The following is a 20007-nucleotide window of genomic DNA, read 5'->3' as shown; positions in this document are numbered from 1 at the left end:
CAGGGCAACCAATGGCCGATGATGCTGATTTAATTTATTTTAATAAATTTTTGGGACAATTTTTTTTTTTATAAAAAAAAAAAAAAAAAAGGAGTTTGAGTAAATGATTATTGCAGGGCACAAGATGGTAATAATAGTAGTAGCAGCCTAATTTATAGTAATAATACATGGCTCAAAACTTTAAGCACCTTCTCAAAACAGTTCTGAGACATGCTTTTTGTTTATGTGTGCTGACAGACACCAATGTTTCCCACAGACTTGAAAAAGCAAATTCATCCTCTTCTAGCAATATATATATTACAGATACAGTAATATAAAAACACCCATACTGAATTTTATTTTTGAAACGCGCAGTGCTCAGTTTACTCAAAGTATAAGCCTTGTGGAAAATCTTTTTGTGATGGTCAGTTTTGATATTGTGATGGGCCGTCACAAATAACTCAATTGTATGGGAAACACTGGACACTGGTTTAAGTCAAACTGCCATCTAAGTATATTTTCTATATTCTAAATATATATTTTTTAATACACATATTAGCGGTGAAATGTCGCCTGATTATTTCAAACATCATATGCTCACTAGGATGTCATGACAACAAATGCCATGAAGGAAAAGTTTGAATATCTCGCCTGCGCTTCCATTTCGGACCATCTTCAAAAAGACATTAAAAAACTAAACTAATTATTTATAAGGAGGCGGGTTCTGATTGAATTCCTTCTGGATGCGGATCCTGACTGCTGTCCGGACTTGGAGAAGCACTGTTATAGCCCCTTCCCCTCTGCTATGCAATTAAAACTGTGACCTCAGAGTGCATGAAATGTTCAACTTTCCACACTTTCATTTTATAAGTGCATCATCTGGATACATTAAGTGCACTTTTGTTTTTTGGAATTTTTCCAAAAACACACTACTTTTACTATTAAGGCCCTGCCCCAAATCACATCCTAAACGCTTGCAGTCTTCCTCTGAGCTCACACTTTCATGATGTAAGACACCCTTCTGAATGCTAAATTGATGAATGCGACGTCCTATGATCTCAAGGATTTAATAGACATGTACATATGGCAGCCATTGTAAGTGCGCAAGTGCATGTGAAGTGTGCCATTTCGACAGCGCCTTAGACTAACTCACTTAAAGTTTATTGATTAACATCATCTATCTTAGCTTTGATTGGTGCATTCATGACAGAAATAGTGGTCAAATTTGTGAATAAATTGTTAAAGTTCTTATTCTTTTATAATCTTTTCACTGTATATTTGGAAAATCAGTATATTACAAAATTGGTCTGAATTTGTCCACTGTTCTGACTTTAACTTTATGGATTTAAATTGATAGAAATAATATAACATACCTACATTATAAATTCTGGGTATCTCTTGTTCTTTGAAACCACTATTTTTGGGAAAGACTGCTAAATTGGCAAAAGTCCAGAAGACGATCATTGACACCCTCCATAAAGAGGGTAAGTCACATAAGGTCATTACTGAAGGAGTGGCTTTTCACAGAGTGCTGTATCAAAGCATATTAAATGCAAAGTTGACTGGAAGGAAGGAATTGGGTAGGAAAAGCTCTACAAGCAACAGGGATACCGCAAGCTTGAGAATATGGTCAAGCACAGCCGATTCAAACACTTGGGAGAGCTTCACAAGGAGTGGACTAAAGCTGGACGTTCACGCTCGGACCATAAACAACAAACCTTCTCCAGACAAAGAGGGAACTGCTCCATCTTTCACGAATAATCATAGTGCGAATCACGCATTAAACTGATTGAGATTGAGGAAGTTGTCCTCAGCAAGCTGTCCTCAGCAAAATGTGCTGCACATAGTTTTACATGTGGATTATAATTTTCAGGAACCGAGTTAAACATGAATTGTAACCATTAATCTCCAAGTACAGTGTCCCTGGGAAGCCCAAACAAAGGTGATTGGACTCTGAGATGAAAATAACAGCGTTTCAACGACATGGCAAAAACAAACGCAGCTCTTCCCTCTTCTCTGTCGGAGCACAACAAGACCACGCCCCCCTTTTTGTGAATTCATGTGGGCGGAGGTTAGTCAAAAAACTGTTTTAGTGACGTCATTACTGCAGGAACTAGAGGGCTGTAGTCCAAACGGGTCGTTTTTTGTAGGCGAATTCTCTTAAATAAAATAATCTCACTTGGCATTGAACTTTGAGCTTTAGAATTTTACAGATATTATTTTTACCCTAACAAGAACATTACACACTAACTAAAGTTTAAAACATGGCATCACGAAGAAGGGGACCTTTAATAACTGCCTCAGCATTGCCACAGGCTGATCACTTCATGCCTCACTGATGCTGTCTTTTGTGCTAAAGGAGCCCCAACCAAGTATTGAGGGCATAAATGAACATGCTTTTAAAAAAAACAGCTTTTCTGTTTTGGAAATCCTTTTTTTATTATTGATCTTAGGAAATATTCTTTTTTGAAATACTGGATTTTTGACCTTCATGAGTTGTAAGCTCTAATCATAAAAATAGAATAAAACTGTTGAAATGTTTTACTTTTTCATATATTCAAGATTCATTACATGGTAGTTTCATTTTTTTAAATGAGTTACCAAAAAGAACTTTGTCACGCTATTCTAATTTAATCATAAAGCACCTGACATGTCATGACTGTACAAGTACATTATTAATAACTCATTGTTTTGTCCTTCGAGAGAAAATAATTTATATAAGTTGAATCTACTCCGTTTATATGTGATTTTGCATTTTAAATCACATCTCTCACTTGTTATTATAATAAATTTGTAAAATTCAGTATACTTTAGCCATCCTGCTCCAATATGTAATGTATTTTTCCTCCCTAACCTAATCTCTCATCGCCTCATACTGTCTCCTTTGTCATTTCGTGTGTTATGTTTCTCTCCTGTTTTATATTGTGAATAACACTCGTCCACTGTGAATGGAGTCAGCAGCTGAGGGATCTTCAACAACAAGTGTTCCCCAGAGAGGGGCAACCAGACACGTCTGTAGAACAAAGAGCTGCAATGCTTGTGAGAAGCTAAACGTTAAACTCTGTTTAGTATTCCAGGAACATTTCAGCAGCGCTCGGGTCATACACTTATGCGCACTTATGTTCTGCCTCTGTTCCGCTTTTGATACTCGGAGACCGAATCTTCAGTCGTAAACTGCACAACTTGACACTATTCTTTTTTTCCCCTCCATATTCAGTCTTTAGCTGGTAATGCCAAGATTGCATTGTAAGTGGTCCCATAAAATATATGACCATTTAGCCCTTAGGTTGTTTAACCCCTTGTTACCATGTTAAATAACGTCCTTCGAATTTAAAGCAATGACTGTGTTGTATCGTTTCGTTATAATAAGAGCAACACTGACATCTGCTGTACAGGAGTATGTATGGACAAAGAAAAGCTATCTGTCTTGAATTGGTGCAAATCTAGTATCCCCTAGATTTGCACCAGTTCAATGGGTGCAAATCTAGTCAGACCTTATGAAAGACATAATGATTAATATACACACATATATATATATATCTCTGAATTAAGAACTGCTTAATATCTTTATTCAGCATACAATCCACTCCATTGAAATGTTGTAATGAGGTGACAAGATCCGATTCACTTCAGTAATCACAGGAGAGACAATATGGATTGGGGTAAATAGTCTGAGTTTAATGAATGAGTAGTCCACTAATTGAAACTGACAACTATTTGACACACCCTATAATGTTTCTGTACTTGTTTTCCTGAGCTATGCAGACATGAATGACAACCAATTAACAGAAACTGTTGATTCCATTCTCCTCTACCATTACTTACAGGAATAACAGAGGTCCTAGAAAACATTTTAAAAAAAAAAAGTTATCTTAAGGATGGGTTGACATTCTCACAGTGAGAAAATGAATAAATAGCACCATTCATTTCTGCTCTGCCTTTTTAATTCAAGACTACTCGTTCCAGCCTATACAAATATACTCTGTATACTGGCCTCATGCATCACCAATATCTGATTAAAAAAAATAAATAGCTATCAAATACAAAAATAAGACAATATTTCATATAAAGAGGAAATATTTTCAAAAAAATCCTTTGTGTTAAAAGACCAATATCAACCATTCACTTTGGTCAAATAGGAAATTCAGAAATGAAAAGGATGGAATGTTGCAACGTTAGAAAGTCATTTTTACAACCGCCTGAAATATTCAAAATGTTCCAAATACAAAAGTCTATTTTTTTTTTTTATCATTACAGATTTGGAATATTTACAGTATTACGCTTCATAAAAAATCAGGAGGGCTTTTCCACGGTGTGCATGTACAGCTTGAGCTACGTTATGCACACCAAATGACAGAAGTTTTGCAATAAATTACAATCTGTCAGATGTTTCTTTCAAACAACCTAGAGCAAACAGAATTACACTGATCATCTTAACCAATATTAATAAATAGTGCTACAGAGTTGACTGTCTGATGTGACAGTCTATCATGAGTGTTTGAGATATGAACTGAGCTCAGCGGCAGTAATGTGAGAGGACAGAAATGTGCTTCATTTGCATCCCTGAAATTCACACACACATCTCAGCTACCTTCATGCTAAAAACAGGGCCTGTATCAACCCCTTATCTGAGGCCAGGAGTTCTGGGTTTTCTGCTGGTGAGTCAGACGGTTTCTGTTTTGTTGTGGGGGACAGACCCCTCATTGCTGGGCTCGGTGTCAGTCCGAAGCTTTTTGAGAGGTCTTTCACAGAGTTCTTCCTCCTCCTGTTTGACTGTGATCTCCATGACTTGTGTGCTCGGGCTGCTGGCGTCAGGGTTAGAGCGGGGCGGTGTGTTTGCTGTGGAAATATCTGGACACGTGGCAGAGCCGTTTGTCTGAGATGTCTCATCTGTGGCACAGAGAGGCGGCATGGAGGAATGACTTCCTACACCTGTGAAATCAGAAGAACACATTTATTATATATAAAAGACACAAAAATACATTTAACATTTAATAATAAATCAGAAAAATGTTTTTTGTAGATTAACGCCACAAAGTGTCACTTAATGAAGAAAAGAAAAAATACTATAAAATAATTGTAGTTATTTATTTTATATTAGTAAAAAAAAAAGTGTGTGAGTCTGATGAGGCTGACCGTTCTGGGCATTTGGGTCACTCTCTGGGTCGGATGGGTGTTTGCTGTTGTTTGAAATGTTTGGAAGTGAAGACGAAGATCCACTGGACTCAGAGCTCTCCAAAATACACTCCATATAATCTCTGTGATGCCAAACAAACACCAGACAGGATATGACCTCACACTGCTAAGATCTGATTCTATAGACACAGTAATTAAAGGAATAAGCCTTTTAATGTGCCACATGGTATTGATGACTGACTTACAAAACTCCAGGGCGAAGACTGTATTTTCTTTTTCCGAGCTTGGTTTGCTGTGCAAAGAAATCATAACGCTCAGATTTCTTCCACATGTAATAAAAGGCCACACATTCCCCTACAGATCTAGTTCTCACCTGAAAAAGTTTAATTAGGTATCAATTACCTTTGTGAAAGCAAAAAAAACAGCAGTCATGTTCACCAACTGATTACTCTAAATTATTCAGAATTTGAACAGTACAAATTGTAAAACAGCAGCAGGAATGAGGAATGTGATTAAACGCTAACCTTATTCGCTTGTATTGAGCTGAAATCTTTTCCGTAAGAGTTGAGTCCTTGCTCAAAACCTCGACACTCCTCTTCCGTCCAAACTGACAGTTCCTCTGAGAGAGAGAGAGAGAGAGAGATTTTAGTTCAGGTGACACATTGAGAGAATGTTGACTGACGTGCTGAGAGCTACTTCATCACAGGCTTGGATGCTTGTGCTTAAGCTGGGAGCTTTTCATACTTCCTAAAATAACATAAGTGAAAAACATTACTTCATACAAGTCAAGAGTTCTGAGAAGCACATGCTGCTATTATAAACTTCATGCAGAAGCCACACTGTGTTTTACTAAAGCTGTAAATAAATTTGTAATCTGATTAATCATATGTTGGTTAATTAGTCAAATCAATCATACCAAAATTCGCCGCATAAAGCCCCCCAAGCAAAGATAATTCAGGAACATTATTTGCAATGAATATCGAGTACAGTACTTCAGAAGTCAACATATTGTTTATTTCCACAACATTTCATTTTGCAATCTAAGGTACATTTCACTTACATAAAAGTCAGGGGATTAAAACAGAAAGTATCTAGCACTAGCATAGTAGCTGTTTACTAATACTCATAAAGCATATATTAATGCCTTATTCTCCATGAGCATATTTTAGATCCCTTAATCCTTCCCCACATCTAAACTTTACTAACTAACTATATTAGTAAGCAGCAAATTAGTATCTTATTAAGGCATAAGTCATAGATAATAGTGAGAATTGGTCCCCAAACTAAAGTGTTACCAAAAAATTAAGGCCTAAATCCATGAAAGGAACACAATGAGCTGTATTAGCAACACTTCAGAGTTTGAAAATGCAACTTTCAACTAATCTCCATTATTTTTTAATTTGTTTTACAAAAAAAAAAAAAAAAAAAAAAGCTTAGGGCTTGAATAACTCTTCTCCCAAACACTAAAATATGGAAATAACTTTTACTCTACATTCGGATTACACTGCAAAAACTCTGCATGTTCTTCTTCATTTATTTTTCTTCTTGTTTTCCAGTGCAAATGTGTAAAGACTCTAAAGCAAAGATTTTTAGCAAAATGAGAGTTCATTATTAAAATAAAAAAATATTTGCCAATAGGCTCAGAACATAGTTATAAGAGAAAACAAGTTTTCATATTGAACCAACAGATATTTGTTCTTGTTTTAAGCATAACCTCACTTATTTTTGTTTCATTTGTCAAGACCTTAAATGTGCATCTCAAGTAAATCTATCTTGATTTAAGGATATTTGTATTGGAAAACAAAAATATTGAGGAAGATCTTTTTTCGCAATGGAATTTGAATTTAATACCGAAACTTTATTATTTATGATTTTCTGCTCTTATTGAAGTAATTTTCAGTTTGTTGAAGACCTGCAGAAACCCTGCAGTATTACACTAACATCATTTTGTACACACACAAACACTCACCTTTGGCTGGCTTCACATTGAATTTCATTCTTCTTAAAGCTTCTTCTGAATTAAAGTTGCATTTAAACAATTCATAAAGAGCCTGAAATGTAAGCAAAGGAATTAGATTCACATTACTATTACATTACAACATGACATCAATATGCCACTAGAAGGTGACCTGCCTGTTCATTGTCTTTGATGTGAGATCCTTCAGGAATTGCATGGACACCAGTCTCTTCTCCGCTGGATTTAGAGGCCTCGGCCAAAAACTCGACAACCTTGTCCTCAGGAATCAACTCTGGATTCCACAATAGCTGATCTTCATTCTCATACACTACATTTATACGAGACAAGCAGATGTAGAACAAAAATGTGCATGCATAAAATATGTATTAAATATATACACATTACATCTTAATAATCATGTTCAGTTCTGTCACCTTTTTCATTATCCTTATACTTGCAAAGGCCAGCAGGAGTCTCTGCTTGATACATTGAACCAACCATGATTTCCTATGAACGACAGAAGAAAAAAATTCATGTCTGAACTCATAAGAAAAACATTTGAGAGAAGATTATCTAAAGTCTACCTTCTTCCAATCTTCAGATGGAATATAATCATCATCTTCAGATTCTTCCTCATCCCCTTTAAAACAAAATCACATGAAGCCCCATCAGGTTAGACTCTGAATCTATATCACCATCTGCTGGTCCTACCAGGCATCTACTAGATGGTACAATGGATGAAAAACATGCAAGTGCACATTTGTTACATTTGAAACAATAGATCTTAATAACATTTGTTACATTTGAAACAATAGATCTTAATAACATTTGTTACATTTGAAACAATAGATCTTAATATAGTGAAACAGTTGTGCTGCTTACTATTTTTGTGGAAATGGTGATACATTTTTCAGGATTTTTTGTTATATGAAGCATCTCTGTGGTCACTTTTACTGTGATTGGTAGTGTGTGTGTGTGTGTATACACTAGTCAAAAGTTTTTGAACCGTATTTATGTTTTTGAAGAAGCTTCTTCTGTTCACCAAGCCTGCATTTATTTGATCCAAAGTACAGCAAAAACATTAAAATATTTTGTCTTCTTTAACCGTCTTCTAATCTATGTGAATATATTATCAAATGTTATTTATTCCTGTGATTTCAGCGCTGAATTTTTAGCAACATTAGATGATCTTTCAGAAATGATTCTAATATTCTGATTTGATGCTCAAAAAAATACTGAAAATTATTGTTGAAAAGTAGAATATTTTCAGGTCTCTTTGATGAATAGACACTTCAGAAGAACATATCAATCTTTTGTACCATTATAAACTGATCACTTTTGATCAATTTAAAGCATCCTTGCTAAATAAAAGAATTTATTTCTATCATTTATTTTTTCCAAAAATAATACTGACTCCAAGCTTTTGAAAGGTATAGTGTATAATGTTACAAAAGCTTTTTATTTCTGATAAATGCTGATCTTTGGATCTTTCTATTCATCAAAGAATCCTGAAAAAAAATTACTCAGTTGATTTAAATATTAATATTAATAATAATACAAATAAATGTTTCTTAAACAGCAAATCAGCATATAAGAATGATTTCTGAAGGATCATGTGACTGGAGTGATGATGCTGAAAATACAGCTTTGATCACAGGAATAAATTCCATTTGATAATATATTCATATATATCGTTATTTAAAATAGTAAAAATATTTAACAATATTACTATTTTTTCTGTATTTTGGATTAAATAAATGCAGGCTTGGTGTGCATGGGATAAAAAATAAATTGTTAAAAGATATATATATACCGCTATATATATATACACATTTCCCTACCGATTCTGAGTTCATATAATTCTGATAATTTTGAGATATAATCGTTTTTAGTTTACATCTCGCAATCCAGATTTTTTTTCTCTACATTTCAAGGTTACATATCACAAATGACTTGCGAAACATGGAGAAGAAACATGGAGGAAACAGGCTTTTATAGATGTGTAACATGCAGTGTGGTGTTTTTATAATCATACCTTCCAAGTAATTGGATGGCCGAGGGTAGAGGAGTTGAACTGTGCTGTGAGAAACACTGCATGACGGAGGCTCCTCACCAGAAGACTGCACATCCTCATCCTCTTGATTCTCTTGATCATCGTCCTGGAAGCCACAACAATGATTGGATGGATTTATTATGTTTATGCACACAACAACAAATAGATTTGTGGTTTTCATGTAGATCTTTACTTTGGGTTTACTATGGCTGCTGCAATTATTCTCTGAAGAATCCTCCTCTTGAACATCTCCATCCTCTTCCTCTGGAGACCCACCAGTGCCGTAGCCATACAATTTCAGAAGATCCCCAATGGGCATCTCACCCTCCTACCAAACCAGACAGTAGTACAATGATGAATCAAGACCTATGAAGGTTATTTAATAAATGTATATATTAAATTAAAAAAAACTTGATGGTGATGGTCCATACTCGAGTGAGGTCATCAATTTCGGCATTGAAGTTGGTCTCTCCCTCCAGCTTTTCCTCTTCTTCTAATGTCCGCTCATCATCAAAGTCATGTACGAGCATGTCTGCTGAAGGATCAAAGTCTCTGTCCTCATTCTGGACCAATGGATGTGCTCCTATTAAACAGACATACAGAGATACATACTAATAATATCAACACACACACACTATATTAAATGTACACAAATTATATAACGTAATATTACATATTAATATAAAAGTGGGCTTTGATGGAGCCTACTTTAATTTTGTTATTGGTAGGAAAATAAAAATAACTGGGATATTTACCTTCAGAGCCTGAACCACTTAAGGAGGGCTGGAAAGAAAACAAGACATTCTTATCCTAAGAATTCAATTATAAATCAAACTTTAAGAACAAAAACCAAAAGAGAACATGTAATATATGACCTAAATCTAATTATGAATTATAATCTACAGCCAGAGCCAAAGCTGATAAACAACGAGTAAGCTCATGTTAATGGATGAGACTCGAAATAACAGTGCACCGGGTAATAATTTATCGCGAACTGTTGGTGTTCTTTAATATAAACACTGAGGGATAAACTGGATGTGAGTTTGGCGCTCAGGCAACAAGTTAGCTGCTAGCTGCTAACACATTTAAATTGGGCGCCCTAAACTGTTTGCTAATTATTCAGGGCTGAATGTTAAGAAGTACGTCAACGTTGCAATAATTACAATTTAAAATTAAGCAACTTTTATTAAAGGGTTGCACAAAGCTTAAGCGCATTATTTTCTGCAATTTGTAATGTTTCTCTTACCTCCGCCATAGTTGTTCTAGGTTCTGTGAAGGCAGCGATAATGTGTTAAAATCAGTAGAGCTACGCTACTGTAGTGAATCCTACAAAATAAAAGTCATGTCACGACCCAAGCACTGCGTAAAGGTGAAAAGCACAACTGGAATATTTGAGTTTATTTGCAAAAGCAGATAATTCCTTATATATATATATATATATATATATATATATATTTTTTTTTTTTTTTTTTTATTGTGTTAGCTGTATTTTTACTTAATCAAAATAACTGCAGTTTGAAAGAGAGATTAATTGGAATGCACAAAGAAAAAAAAATATTTTTGAAAATGAATGATGTTTCTGCAAATTAACTCTTCATTTGGAAACCATAAGATTTACAAAAAAATTAAATCAGAAGTGTCTATTTACTAAAGGAAGACATTTTATGATTGTTATTGAAATGACCAAAATACAACAATTGCAAATCTACTATGAAAATCTACCTGTTAGAGCTGTGTTCCACTTAAGACTCACTGTGACAGTTTCATATGCAGTCAGAACTTTTTCCATCATTAAAAAGGTTTTGTTCCATATAGAAATGATTCTACGTTAGAAAAAATAAAATAAAATAAAAAAATAATAAATTATATATATATATATATATATATAGGTTTAAAATAATTTAAACTCAATAAGAAACAATGGCTCATGTTGTATTTTCCATTGAGCAGTCACATAGAATCAATGGGCAAAGTGAAAAATTAAAAAGGAGATTTTATTTTGGTTAGCATCGGAAAATGAAATAAAATACATATTCTTTGAGCTGAGGTATTTTAAATGTTATACACTTCCCGTTTCTCACTGATACAATCACTGAGAATTTGCAGATATGAATTTGATAAAGAAATGCTTCTTTAAGTGAAATCAATAGAAACATGGATATAATACAATAAAAAATACAAGTTGAAAATGTTGAAAACACATGAAATACTTCTGCAGCAACATGTCATCATCAGTGCTGAAAAATAAAGCACAAAAATGGACATCATCCATAAAACTTGAATCCCTAAGCAATAAACAAAAGTGTTCCAGAAAGTGGCATACATGAATGAAAACAGACTTTCATTCAGTAACCACAGAATGCATCAGATTTTACAGATGTACAAGTATAGCACATGAAATAACTGAGAAATGTGTGATATTTTCAGACTAGCCTTTTGCAATTGTCAAAAATACATCAGACATAAATGTAGGAAACATTCTCATTTCTCTTTCTGATTCACCCAAAGGCAGCAACTTTAAACAAGACAAATCGAAATACTGAAATGCTTGTGAATATTGTATTACAATGTTCTTCCAAAAACTAATATCCATTTGAAGCCACTAACAAATGAGAAAGCCTGTAAACTATTAAAGTGCAATTACTACACCATTTTTCCTTTACCATGATTCCATCAATACAAAACAGTTACTGCATCCCATTCTCAAATACAAAAAAATAAAAAAGCAGTTTTTTTTTTATTTGTCCAGTTTAACACTGAGTAACACTGTGAATGCTTAACACAAAATATTGATCTTTAAAGCTTGTTATCAAAACTCAAATAAAACATCTACTTGACATGTACCTTATTTTACACACTCAAACATTAACTTTCCATTCATCATTCAGGGCTTGAAGGAACATTCCCGTAAAACTCGTTGTTAGTTAAACAATTTATACTTATCTTCCTATTTATAGCTAGAATAAACCTTTCCCCACAATAAAACCCAATCTACAATCCTAGCAATAAAAAACAAAAACACACATAAAAATAAATAGCCTTACTGACTTTTAAAAGTACTCTTCAATAGACAATACAACAGATGTTTCAACACTAATGACAGTCCTCATTCCCAATTTGTGGCAAGTGTCCAACACTGCAGGACACAAACCATCAGTTAGTAACACAGACACCACTTCTAAACAGAAGTGAAAATGAACAGGCAAATATTTACTCTGGAATGACGCATTCCAGTAGGTTTGAAACTCGACCTAATCTTTCATTTGAGATGATGTCCTTTTACAGTCAAGATCTTCTTCATGAAATAATAAAAACAAAAGGAGTGACTTCTTACTCTTGCAAGAAATACAAGAACTCAAAAATAAAGCCTTTCTGCATTATAAACGAACATCAAACCACTGCTCATACAGACACTTTCCCTTTGACCTCTAGTTTGATGGCATTCTCGCTCTGTTTGGTGGTCTGCTCCTCTGTGAAGGTAATGTAGGAATACACCAGACTGCCAGCAATACTGAGAAGACAAGTACAGGCAATCAGATCATCAGCGGCACACTAAATCCATGCATCCCATCTGTTTCCTCCTGGGAAAAGCTCACTTCTTACCTGATGTTCAGACCAATGAAGTTAGTCCATGAGAAAATGTAATCTCCTCCAAACACCATTCCAATATACGTCACTAATATATTCTGCAGAAACACACAAGTCGTTAACAAAAAGCAGGAGAAACTATATCTTTGTATGCTTAAGATAAAAACACTCTTACTTTTAGGCAGCCGACGATAGTAGTAGTTAGCGCAGAGTTATACTGAGTGCAAAGTACAGTGGAGTACATTAAAACGAACCTGAAAATGAAGATTGTCAGAAATATTCAAAAATACAGTAGCAACATTTAAGTATTTATGGATTAAGCTAAAACTTACATAAAAAAGGTCATAAGGTTATTATACGAAGCTACTGATGTACTTCTACATGTAAAATGTAAAGTCATCACACTTAGCTTGTCTACTCCGAGGTAAATACTGTTACATAGAAAGTATGTTGAATTCACCATTAACCAATGAACACTCTTCTAATGTAGCATTCTTATGGTTTTTCTTTTTATCATTTAAATAATTATGTTTTTTTTTTGCATGTGTAAAGTTGTCCACACTGGCAAAATTTTCAGCAGAATTTCGAACTCTGGACGCCTTCATTCTTCATATCACTATGCAAGAGGAAACTATGCAGAAAAAACATTAATTTGTTGTGCATTCACTAGCCAATCAATTAAAATATACGATCAGGAGCTCAAAGTACTTCTGAAATCAAATTCAATATAATAATAAAAAAAAAAATTCCCTCAGCATTTAAATGTGATCTTGCATCTGTGCAGAACACAGTAGTGGTAGTCATCTGCTAGCGTTTGAATTTCTATGATTGATGGAGTCTTATCTTTTGGTGATATCATTTATTCAGTTTTTATGACAATTAAATTACAAACTAACAAAACTAAATAAACACATGAATGCCACTAAGCGTATTTAAATTGCATTAACTTTGACCACCCTAGTATTAACCAAATACAAAGTTTCTATTTTAACTTACCCCATTAGACAAGAGAGAATGAATTGACCTATAAAAAGCGCATCTGTCCAGCCTTCATATTCAAAAGCCTAAAGGGAAGAAAAAAATATTTAGTGATGAATGGAAGGACAAACTTAAAGGAAATAATTGACTAGAGATCCTTCAATAACACAAAGGAGAAATTAGCTTAGTTAATCATTAAACTTCAGTTATGGAACTGTTTATAAGTGAATTTGTAGGTCAAGCTCTTATAAAAAGTCACACATAACACAGAGGACTTTCTACATTTTTTCATAGGTTGAAACTGCAAAGAATTACTTGCATGGTGAGTAAAAAACAACAAATCCCTTCAACCAGTCTAAAAAAAAAAAAGGTGAAGAGCTCACCTAAAAGGAATATACCTAACTCCGTAAGCTACTACATTCACTCTGCTAGTTACGCTGACTGGTATAATGGCACCTTTGTGCAAGAAACACACTGCCTCCTGTCCTCTCTCCTTCCTGAGGCAGCGCCTGCCAAATAAACTGGGCCTCCCTGTGAACACACTGAGCTAAATAAAATGAGGCATTCATGGAGCAGGGCCCTGTCATCCTAACCTCCCAAACAACTGAGCCTTGTGCTCACGCTGCTTTTTCAAAAAGACCAGGATGCAGCACACTTTTTGACTAAGAAAAGGCAGTTATTTTTTTTATGGGAAAATCGTTCAGGCAGGAACAGACATGCTGAAATGGGTGTCAATCAGCTTGCTATGATTTCAAGAGAATTTATGACAAGCGCGCAGTCCTTCCAATCGGCTAATGGTGTGTGTTCTCTGGCAATGTGAGCTCACTGCAGCCGAGCAGATGGTGTGTTTGTGGTTGCCAGATCATCGGTGGGTATGAGGTCTTGTTGAGAGATGGACTCTTAGAAGTGACTAGAATCATGGGGGTTATTTAAGGTCTGGCATGTAAACACAATATATTATATATAACTGGGCATTAACAAACTATCTGCTGTATGTGTGCAACTGCTTTTATTGTTATTCAAGAAACACATTTTTATTAATGAACCAATATCCATCAATAGAAAAAATAAACATGTTTAAAATGTTTACAAATAAATATAAGATGTTATATACAAAGGATCAATCCAAAGCCATCTCAATCATTAGAGAACACTATATATAAATTAAAATGTTTAAAATAAATTAGTGAAAACTATTTAAAAAATTATAAATATGTATATGCATTCTGAGAAACAAAAGAAAAATACAATAAAATAAATAATAAAAAAAAAAAAAAAAAAAAAAAAAAACACTTACCTTATCCATATCTCCTGTGACATGTGCTAATAGCAGTGTTGGAAGAATCATAAATAAAGCATTGTAATAGAGCAGGCCATACTTTCCCAGCTCCTATAAGACAAAAAAATAAAAAGAGACAGTAAAGCCATGTCATGATTTCTTCTTCTCTCGCACCCTCTACACTAGCTGCTCTTTTTCTAACAGAGAAACAGATGGTATCCAAAAATCTGAAGTGAGCATAGGCTTTAACAGGCTGTAAATGTTGACGTTGTCAGTGCTTTAGATAAATCTGTACACATAGTCCACATTCTTCAATGAAAACTGAAGCAGCTATAAAACTGCTCTCTCTTGAGGCCTCAAATAGAACACACATGACTTCTTTTTTCAATCCAAGCCAGTGGTGTAATGCAATAAACACGGCTCATGTTGCCAGCACTCTCTGTTTCATCAAATACAAGCACAGGCATATCTTCTAAATATATTGAAACTGAAGCGGTCCTTGAAATGTTAGAACATGCATATGTGAACAACTTTTGCTCAGACTGGCTGCAGTAAAAATGAAGATGTGAAAGCACCCAAAAAAAAAAAAACAGTTACGTAAAACATCAGTTCTCAAAAATAGTGAGTGGGTTGGCAAGATAAAAAGGCTTTTTAACTCAAAGATGGACAAAATAACTCTGAACAACAAATTAAGCCAGCATGGATAGGTTTCCAAGAAAAACCCTCATCCTTATGAACAAAACGATGCAAAGAGAAATTTATGTTATGAATTATTCCATGACATTTTCATTAAACAAAAACCATATCTAGGAATTCGCAAAACTTAGTGATCCAGGGGGAGTTGCTTCATTTTTGTGCAAGCATCGGAAAGCAGTATATCTCAATTAATGACTTCAGAGAACAGCTGCTGCTTAAGGGAGCATTCAAGGTATTTTGAGTAATCTCGATCATGAATGTGTTTCTTTCCTTACCTTAGAGTCAAGTTTCTGTTTCACAAAAGCTCCATTGGCAGCAGTTAAGACATCGTTCATTAAAATGAACACATACCCTTGCAGGTCAAAAGCCAAGTCAGCGCTGCACAAGAAATATAAGGGAGCTGATCAAACACTGTAAAAAACATATGTGATTGTATGTTTGCAGACACGGTTGGAGTCTTTTTCTCATACTCTACGAGTAAGATAGTGATGTGTAATGTGCAATTAACCTCTATGTTGAAAGACTCTATAAAGCAGTGAATAATTGGCATGTTCTTCAAGTAAGATAAGGCTGAAATTTATTGGACTTTGAATTATATCAAACAATGAGTCATTGAAAATGTTTACCTTGCGGCAACAAAGGCCCCTAGAATCATAGTAAATACTGTCAGCTGAACTGGCCGGGAGAATTTCTTCCTGGAATGGGGGACATAACCAGTGACATTTTTATCATAATATTATTAATTAGATATAAGCTATCAGAGACACTGTAGTAATTGGAGAACTTTCACTCACTTTAACAAGAAACCCTCCGCCAGCATTGTGAAGAGAATAGAAAACCTCCTCAATACTGTAAACATTGGCAGGCTGAAGGAAGCAAAAAGCACATAATTAGACAAATACGTAAAATACAAAACAAGGCAGATGTATTATGTAATATTTAAAGATGTTATGTGCTGGATCATACTTAAGTCTTTTTGTCCCAAAGAGTCCTGTTATTTGATTTCCAACATATAGAAGAGGTAGCGGAAATGTCTGAAATTTCAAGGTAGGTAGGTATTGACAAGGCATAACAAGAAAGTTGTAAGCAACACTTACAAAGCTGCATTGTTTTGCAGGCCCATGTGGGTATCTTTTCCCATGTCAACAAAAAAAAAAGACTTGCACATGTATTCTTTGGGGAAAGAACACGTGAAAACACGCACGAGTTTAAAGAGCCAGCATTCCTCACCTTTCTAGGTATGCTACCATCAAATTCTGGAAAGGTGATCACCCGGAGAGCCTTTCCCACCCGTAACACAACAACTGTTGCCAGCATCTGCAAAGCAAAGTCAAGATATGCACATGCTCTGCTCTGTATCATAATGTGTAGAGCCCAAAGTATGGAAAGTGAAAAAATTATATTTTTATCTGACAAAATAAAACTGACCTGACCAATGCCAACACATATCGAAGAGGGGAACCTGTTTGGGAAGACTGCTTTTTTTAGCGAAGACTGAAAGAACAACGTTTTGTTTGCATGCTGCTTCCATTATAATTACATTTGAAAGCGATCATAAAATAAACCGTCATATGCAATGAAGTGTTGATTGTGAATTATTATTCTAAATCAGTGACTCACTTCAGTCCATACAAAACTCATTTATTTTACAATTACACTTATTACATGACAATTTTTAGACTTCTTGCATTTAAAAGAAAGAAAAAAAGGCAAATTCTGGATCATCATCATTTTAAATAGTTTGAACCAGGTAGTGACTCACTAGGTTTACAAAAAATGGGGTGTGGTGGTACCAAAGAAACTTTACAGAAAGGGTAACAACATTATACTTGATATAAACCGTAGTAATGAATGAATACAATATTTATGTACCATTGTATTTACATTATAACGTTACTGCAAGGAACTTTAAAAAATACTAGTATCAATATGACACATATCTATAAACCATGGTTTTAGCACGATAAGTCCCTAAATGCATTGCACTAACATTGCACGTTTTGTTTTTAAAACAACTAGCTTCGGTCTCACATTGCATGTTTAAATCAGCCTTGTTGTGATCTCAATGGAGATCAGTGTCCTTCTGCACCAGACTGATACGTCTGCAATAACTAAGTTTCCAATTATGCCAAGTATTCTGCATCTAGAGACAGTCAAGCGCTTGGAAAACACTGAGTATGTAACTCCAGTAAAAAGTATTCTTACCTGTAATTGGTCAGGACACTCTTGTTCACTACAATTATAAGGAAAGAGCTGACTCCATAAAAGGCCGCTGCTAAAAGTTTGAGGAGTACCGTTAACGTTTGGTCCGCCATCCCAGCCGCTTCATTCCTTGGCTCACATTGCTTCATTCTGAACGCAGCGCCTTTCTTCCTCCCCACGTTGACGCCTCTGAACGTCCGCCATGTTTACAGAGCTACGTATGCTGTGACGACAAAGGATCTAATTTACATACGTCAGTGCGGTGCTCTCTGTCGCCACCTTGCGGCAGCGGACTGCAAGATATTTATCCACAGATAGACATAACACCATACCATACAGAATATTGTTTTACCTTTAATTCACTTCTTTAACATTGTCCATTAGCATGATTTTGATACACTAACCGTTAACATGGTATTTGTAGTAAAACTGTGGTTATACAAATGGTAATCAATACGCCAGGAAAAAATGGTTAGGGCTTTTACTACAAGCCATGGTTAATTTTCGTAAGGGATAGCATAGCAGATCCAGTTAAATGAAATACAGCAGAATCTCCCTGTAATTTGTTCATTTATTCATTCCTCTCTTGCTTCATTCCTTCCTCCCTTCATTCTGTTGTGGAGAACCTGCAGTGCTCCCACGGGTGCTTTTATTTTGTCCTGGAGGACAAGTGCTGCTCCTCGGATGGAAGATGAGATGGGTGCAATAAACTGAAGAGTTTGTAAGTGATGGGAACAAACCCTTACCATTTCTTTGTATCACAGCTGAATGCAATAATAATAATAAAAAAAAGTTAATGATTGTATGATGACACAGCCTAAGATTTCCCACGAATGAAAAAAATTAACATGGCGTTATGATGAAGTTATTGAAAGAAGGAAATAGTTTCAGAAATGTAATTTTTTTTTCATCTTAACGTAAAACAAGCACTGTAGAACATCAACGGTTGCCGCACTAGGAGCCATAACTAGATTCCTTTCATGTTTTGCTGTATTGGAATATTAGCCCCAATCGAATTTGATTAACTAAAATAGCACCTTGGAAGACCACGCCCCCTTTCAGACTCAAATAGCAAAGTTAAGCATTGCTACTGTATGTGACCAATACGATAAGTTACACAAGTATATTTGTAACAATAGCCAACATTACATTGAATGCCAAAAATCATTAGGATATTAAATAAAGATCATGTTCCATGATCATGTTCATGAATATTCATTTTGTAAATGTCTTACCGTAAATAGGCTAGCCTATAGGCTATCAAAGCTAGATTTTTTTATTAATAATATGCATTTCTAAGAACTTCATTTGGACAACTTTAAAGGCGATTTTATCAATATTTTATTTATTTTTTACATTTTTTTAAATCATTTTTTGCACCCTCAGATTCCAGATTCAAATAGTTGTATCTCAGCCAAATATTGTCCTATCCTAACGAATACATCAATGGAAGGCTTATTTACTCTTTCAGATTATGCATAAATCTCAATAAATAATAATAAAATGACCCTTATTTTGTGGTCCAGGTTCATATATAGCCTATACTTCTTATCTTTGGGTTATTAGGCTATGTTTATAGTGCTGTTATTACATTTATTTGATTTTGTTTTGTTTTGTGTAGTGTGGAAATTAAATAAAAACAAAAACAAAAACACACAGGCTAAAAATATTATAGGCGTAGTTTCATTAAAATTGTGAAAATATAAAACAACGATTTTTAGCCCACATTTGATACCACCAAATAATAGTTTTAAACAGGCATTCATTCATTTTCAAAGTAGATTAACAGTTCACAGAAGTTCAAAGGTGCTGACTGTTTGAAAAAAAAAAAATGAATTGAGGTCACAAGACCACATTTTGTGCACGCTTGATATTTTTATCATACAAAATGAGGACAGACATATGATTGTTTCTTTTAAACTTTCTCTTTGATGTTATTTTTAAAGTGATATCCGATAAATCATCCATTTAATAATATGCATTTTGTATATATGAATCTTTCTCATGACTTCACGTGATCCTAAAGTAGTCTAACAGAGGCACATTAAAGACAGAAGACTCCTGAAATGAAGTCATATCATAGGTCAGCAACTGTGCAATCAAATGTTTTGAAGTGACAAATGATAATATAAGGTGATT

At 34.6% G+C, this 20007-nt stretch overlaps 2 protein-coding genes across 4 annotated transcripts; both read right to left on the bottom strand.

Moving 5' to 3' along the window:
• Positions 1-3636: 3636 nt before the first annotated feature.
• On the bottom strand, positions 3637-10496 carry mier1a (mesoderm induction early response 1a, transcriptional regulator). 2 transcript variants are annotated; one of them, XM_052559890.1, is made up of 13 exons: positions 10372-10496; positions 9881-9908; positions 9557-9708; positions 9319-9453; positions 9108-9231; positions 7657-7712; positions 7507-7579; positions 7249-7400; positions 7085-7166; positions 5640-5734; positions 5361-5488; positions 5116-5237; positions 3637-4911 (listed from the first exon to the last, which is right to left on the bottom strand). In XM_052559890.1, the coding sequence occupies exons 1-13, from the start codon at positions 10378-10380 to the stop codon at positions 4643-4645; spliced, it is 1425 nt and encodes a 474-aa protein (XP_052415850.1). In that variant the 5' UTR covers positions 10381-10496; the 3' UTR covers positions 3637-4642. The 2 variants fall into 2 exon arrangements, with proteins under 2 accessions (XP_052415850.1, XP_052415851.1); XM_052559891.1 differs by having other exon boundaries at positions 5361-5407.
• Positions 10497-11098: 602 nt separating this feature from the next.
• Positions 11099-18101, bottom strand: slc35d1a (solute carrier family 35 member D1a). 2 transcript variants are annotated; one of them, XR_008154340.1, is made up of 13 exons: positions 17872-18101; positions 17095-17128; positions 16897-16983; positions 16633-16700; positions 16461-16532; positions 16293-16361; positions 15942-16044; positions 14989-15081; positions 13710-13777; positions 12889-12967; positions 12729-12811; positions 12340-12636; positions 11099-12261 (listed from the first exon to the last, which is right to left on the bottom strand). XR_008154340.1 is itself a non-coding variant. In XM_052559723.1 (12 exons), exons 1-12 carry the CDS (start codon positions 18015-18017, stop codon positions 12528-12530), a joined length of 1011 nt encoding a protein of 336 aa, XP_052415683.1. In that variant the 5' UTR covers positions 18018-18101; the 3' UTR covers positions 11099-12527. The 2 variants fall into 2 exon arrangements, 1 of the variants encoding a protein (XP_052415683.1); XM_052559723.1 differs by having other exon boundaries at positions 11099-12636.
• Positions 18102-20007: the final 1906 nt, after the last annotated feature.

Source organism: Carassius gibelio, chromosome B6 (genome assembly GCF_023724105.1).
Source record: "Carassius gibelio isolate Cgi1373 ecotype wild population from Czech Republic chromosome B6, carGib1.2-hapl.c, whole genome shotgun sequence".
Taxonomy (NCBI): domain Eukaryota; kingdom Metazoa; phylum Chordata; class Actinopteri; order Cypriniformes; family Cyprinidae; genus Carassius; species Carassius gibelio.
The sequence above is the reverse complement of the archived record's forward strand: the minus strand, read 5'-3'. Positions and strand labels throughout refer to the sequence as shown.